General features: G+C 37.8%; 1 protein-coding gene and 1 non-coding gene across 2 annotated transcripts; one reads left to right on the top strand and one right to left on the bottom strand.

Annotated features, from left to right (window-relative positions):
- Positions 1-2287: 2287 nt before the first annotated feature.
- Positions 2288-4453, top strand: LOC145122486 (uncharacterized). The gene is made up of 4 exons (XM_079058085.1): positions 2288-2683; positions 2789-3136; positions 3221-3940; positions 4124-4453. Exons 1-4 carry the CDS (start codon positions 2288-2290, stop codon positions 4451-4453), a joined length of 1794 nt encoding a protein of 597 aa, XP_078914211.1.
- LOC145123097 (small nucleolar RNA R71) lies at positions 2672-2778 on the bottom strand. Its single transcript, XR_013714976.1, has one exon. It is a non-coding gene; the product is annotated as a small nucleolar RNA R71 (small nucleolar RNA).
- Positions 4454-4696: the final 243 nt, after the last annotated feature.

Below are 4696 nucleotides of genomic sequence, written 5' to 3'. Positions count from 1 at the left end.
TCATAATAATTGTCTGCTCACCTAAAGTAAGGAGTACTTTGGAAGTTCCTGATTATTGGGGTATGTCAGGAAACGGGAAACATGTTCTAGTACATTTAAAATTGAACAATCACTAGGTTGTCTGTAGATCTCGTTGCTCAATTTAGGTGGACAACAATATCTTTGGTCGTCGTCAGCTGAATGGTCCTTAAGGAATATTATCTAGGAACTTAGGATCACATTGTCTTGTCACTTATAGTATGTTCTAATTTTGCCACAATCTCTCGTGCTTAAGTGGACCTCAATACCGGCGATTGACCAGATCTATTCATGAAGGGAGAGGTACTGATAAACGGATAAAGGTTGTCTAAAAACTTTGATCCCAAATCACTCTTAAAGTTAGATATCTGATATTGCCATATTTATACATAGTTTTAGGCAATATTGATCTATATTTTATTAAATATTTTGGTTATTTGCATAGAATTATGGTACTTATAAGGATAAATTGTTATGTGCAGCCAAATAGAAGTATTTTCAAAGAAAGGGACCAGAAGTAACAATACTTGGAACTTTGGGGGGCTTGAAGAAAAGAAGAACGAAAAAACACCCAAAAGACGTACTCACGACGTGAACAGTTCATGGTTCACGACGTGAGTAGAGAGTTTTAGAAGATAAGCATCCGGGTGAAGTAATCCTTGTCGAACACGATTATCTCGAAGTTCACGACGTGAGTCTTAAATTCTCACGACGTGAACGGGAAATTTAAAGATATTATAAATACCTTTGCCCATTACGATTTGGGAGACTTTTGGCTGAAGGAAGAGGTTCCAGGAGACGATTTACAACAGAAGTAAGGCTCTGGAAAAAGGGTTTTCAACACCAAAAGAGTAAAAGTTCATAATTAAGTTATTTGTTTGATCCTTATGAACATGTTTTCTTATTTGAGTTGTGTTTATGTGTTAGTTGCTACTATGAGCAGCTGAATCTAGCTACTCTTATCTAGCTAGATGAAGCTTCTAACTTATGAATAGCATAATTTTATATGGATTTATTTAGTTGGTGAATTGCTTGTGTTTGATTTATTGTTACCTAACATGCTTATGTTGTTGCTTTAGTTATTTAAATTCATGTTATGTATAGTTTAGTGACCATTAACTGCATGAGCTTGATAACCTAGTAATTTAGTGAACATTGAATTACTAGAGCTAGGATCAACCAAAATCTTAGTTAGTAATTGAAGTAATTAACTTTGCTGTGCTAGAGAACATAGATTATGACTATAATTGTGTTTACATGATAAATCTTACATAGCATATTCATAAACATAATTGGTTCTGTGTTTAATTGTGTGTGACCATACATAGTTTTACATGAATTAATTAACTATTGGTAAATTTAGACCTAAATTACTAATATAATAACAACCAACTTAATAATCCATAATTATTAGCTAGCCATAAGGACGAAGTGGATTCGAACTGGATAAGAGTGTGTTTTTAATTATTGATTGAATTTGAGTTAAGTTAGTATGATCTTGCAAAATCAGATAAAAACCCTTTTTAGCTTGTTAATAATTAGATTAATTTAGTAGTAAATAGATTAATTAATAACACCGTTCCCTGTGATCGACACCCGACTTACCCAAGCTATACTGTAATCTGACTAGGTACACTACCTATAAATGCATAGTTAGTCTAAGTTTGTTAGGTTATAAATATTAAAATTAGTGGGTACTTCCGTGCACATCAAGTTTTTGGCGCCGTTGCCGGGGAACGGCTTAGTTAATTATTAGTTTGTTGCTTTAAATTAATCGATCCTTTTTGTAGGATAAAACCTGCAAAAAGTTACTTTTCTGTTTTAATTTTTTTCTGCATTACAGGACTCACGATGTGAACGTGTAAGATTCACGACGTGAGAACTGAAGTCCTTAGTTTTGTTTATTTCAGTTCATTTTTCTTAGTTCAGTTTTACGTTTTATCTTTTAGTTTCATTTCAGGAGTTCATGACCAGAGGTACTAACACACCTTTGGTACCACCACTTGAAGATCCCGAGTCTACACTTCACAAAAAGAAGGATAAGAGCGTGAAAGAAGATCAAACACCAAAGAAGACACCTTTACAAGAATTCAAATCAGTGTTCTCAAAGAAGTCAGGGAAGAAAACGGAGGAGTCAAGTTCATCTTCAAAGAACAAGAGCAAGCTTGAACACTTAGATCAAATACCCGTCCAAGCCGAGTTCGCGTACGATACAGAGCCTGAATTTGAATTACAAACAAGTGAACCCGAGAACGAGCTGGAGAACAAAATGGCGAACATTGATGAGATGGCCATGGGGGACTACAAGAAGCGCATTCGAGATGATGTGGGGTCGGGTTTAGTACATCCTACGATTCCTGCCAATGCCACATTCGAGTTGAAGGGACATATCCTTACTGCACTTAAGGATATCCCATTTTACGGGAAGGATCACGAGGATGCTTTCAAACACTTAGACGAGGTGAACGATATTGCGGATTATTTTAATACTCCTAATATCCCAAGGGAGACAGCTTTGCTAAGGATGCTACCAGTCACTTTCAAGGGAGCAGCAAAAGACTGGTTGAAGGCACTCCCACCTGGTACAATCACCACATGGGCCCAATTGCGTGAGAGATTTCTAGATCATTTTTGTCCACCCTCCAAAATCTCTAAACTCAAGAAGGCAATTGCCAACTTTGAGCAAAATCCGGGGGAGTCATTATACAAGGCCTGGGAACGCTACAAGGGGTTGTTAAGGAATTGTCCTCAACATGACCTCAATATTCAGCAAGAGATGTCGATATTTTATGATGGGGTGAATGTCATGACTAGACAACTCCTTGATTCGCAAGGACCACTAACGAAGAAGAACCCAAATCAGGCCAAGGAGTTGATTGAAGAGTTTTCAAGGCACTCTCGTGAGTATCACAACCCAAGGCGTGATGGAATAAAAGGCAGTGGAGGTACACAAACTGAAGAGATGGCTACTGTGATGGCAATGCTTAACACTATAGATAGGAGATTGACTCAATTGGACCAATCAATTCATGCAATTCGAGTTGGTTGCGAGAGATGTAGTGGCCCACACTTGACAAAGGATTGCAATATGGATGAATATGGAAACAAGAAAGCTCAAGTATGCTACTCAAGTGGGGACAAGTATGATGAAGATTGGAGAAAACCAAAGAAAGAGTGGCTGCCTTACGAAGAATACAAGAAGCAAAAAGAAGAGAAATTTAGGCAAACTGGCCGAGGCTTCTACCAAAGAGAGAAACCACCAGTTGAGAAGAAATCAGAATTAGAGACCATGTTGATGAAATTCATGGAAGGTTCAGAAAAAAGACACGATGCTACTGACACTGCAATGGAAGAACAAAGAACTATATTGAAGAATCATCACGAAATGATGATAGATCAACAAGCATTAATAAAGAATCAGCAAGCCTCCATCAATAACCTTGAAGTACAACTTGGTCAACTTACCACTTTGATTAATGAGAAGATGTTCCCGAAAAATCCTGAAAACAAAATCCAATCTCACGTAATGGCCATAGATATTGAAGAAGAGGCGATTTCTGAGTTCCTAGAAGCCTTAGAAGTGGAGCCACAACAGCCCGATCCAAAGCCAAAGAAGCCGAAGCTCGAAATTGAAGAATCTGCTGGAATACCCAGTTCACGTCGTGAGCCCGCCATGCTCACGTCGTGGGCTCAGTCTGAACAGAAGAAATCGATATCTGTTCCAGCTTATAAACCACATTTGCCATTCCCGTCTAGAGCTAATCTCAGTCCACTGGAGAGAGAACATCTGGAGTTTATCAAGAAATTGAAGGGTATTCCTATCAATACTCCTTTTATTGGTTCACTTGCAAAAGTTCCAGAATATGCTAAGTTCTTACAAGACTTGTTAGACACTCATCAGCAATTAAAGGAGAATTCTAAGGTGATTCTAAGTGAGCAAAGATCAAAAGCTGTGTTGGGAGAAATACCTAAGAAGATGGGGGATCCTGGACGACTCACTCTCCCATGTGAGTTTGGGAATAATATGAAGGTTTATGCTTTAGCCGATTCTGGGGCTAGCATAAATTTGATGCCTTATTCGTTTTATCAAAAATTAAATATTCAGAAGTTGAAGGCTACAAAGATGACTATTCACATGGCAAACCGTTCAGTGACACGGCCCCGGGGCATTGTGGAAGATATTCTCATGAAAATTGGAAAATTCGTTTTTCCAATAGACTTTGTGGTTTTAGATATGAAAGAAGATCCCAATGTCCCAATTATTCTTGGTCGCCCGTTACTTAACACTGCTGGAACTCTTGTTGATATACGCGAATCCAAGCTCACCTTGAGAGTTGGGGATGAGAAGGAAATTTTTGGAATAGAAGATGATTTCCAAGGGAATCATGCTCGAGAAGAAGTTTTCAACATTGATGAAGAAAATGAACTTGAATAATTAGAGAAGCTAATGGAAGAAGAAATCAAAACAATTCAACAAGTTAAAAGAACAAAACCGAGACCATCTGTTCCATTTTTAGTTGAAGTCATTGCCTACACGAATCCAACTTCTTGGGTGAGCAAGGAAGATGATGAGATGACGAGTGATGAAGAGGAGGTTACATCAAACATAACAAGTCCAGTGGTAAAGGAAGAAAAGGATACTATGGAGTGTAAGTATGAAGACAAGATAAAAACTAAA

This window comes from Lactuca virosa, chromosome 6, assembly GCF_052849685.1.
Source record: "Lactuca virosa cultivar CGN04683 chromosome 6, Lactuca_virosa_CGN04683_v6, whole genome shotgun sequence".
In the NCBI taxonomy this organism is placed as follows: domain Eukaryota; kingdom Viridiplantae; phylum Streptophyta; class Magnoliopsida; order Asterales; family Asteraceae; genus Lactuca; species Lactuca virosa.
This window is presented reverse-complemented; position numbering and strand designations above follow the sequence as displayed.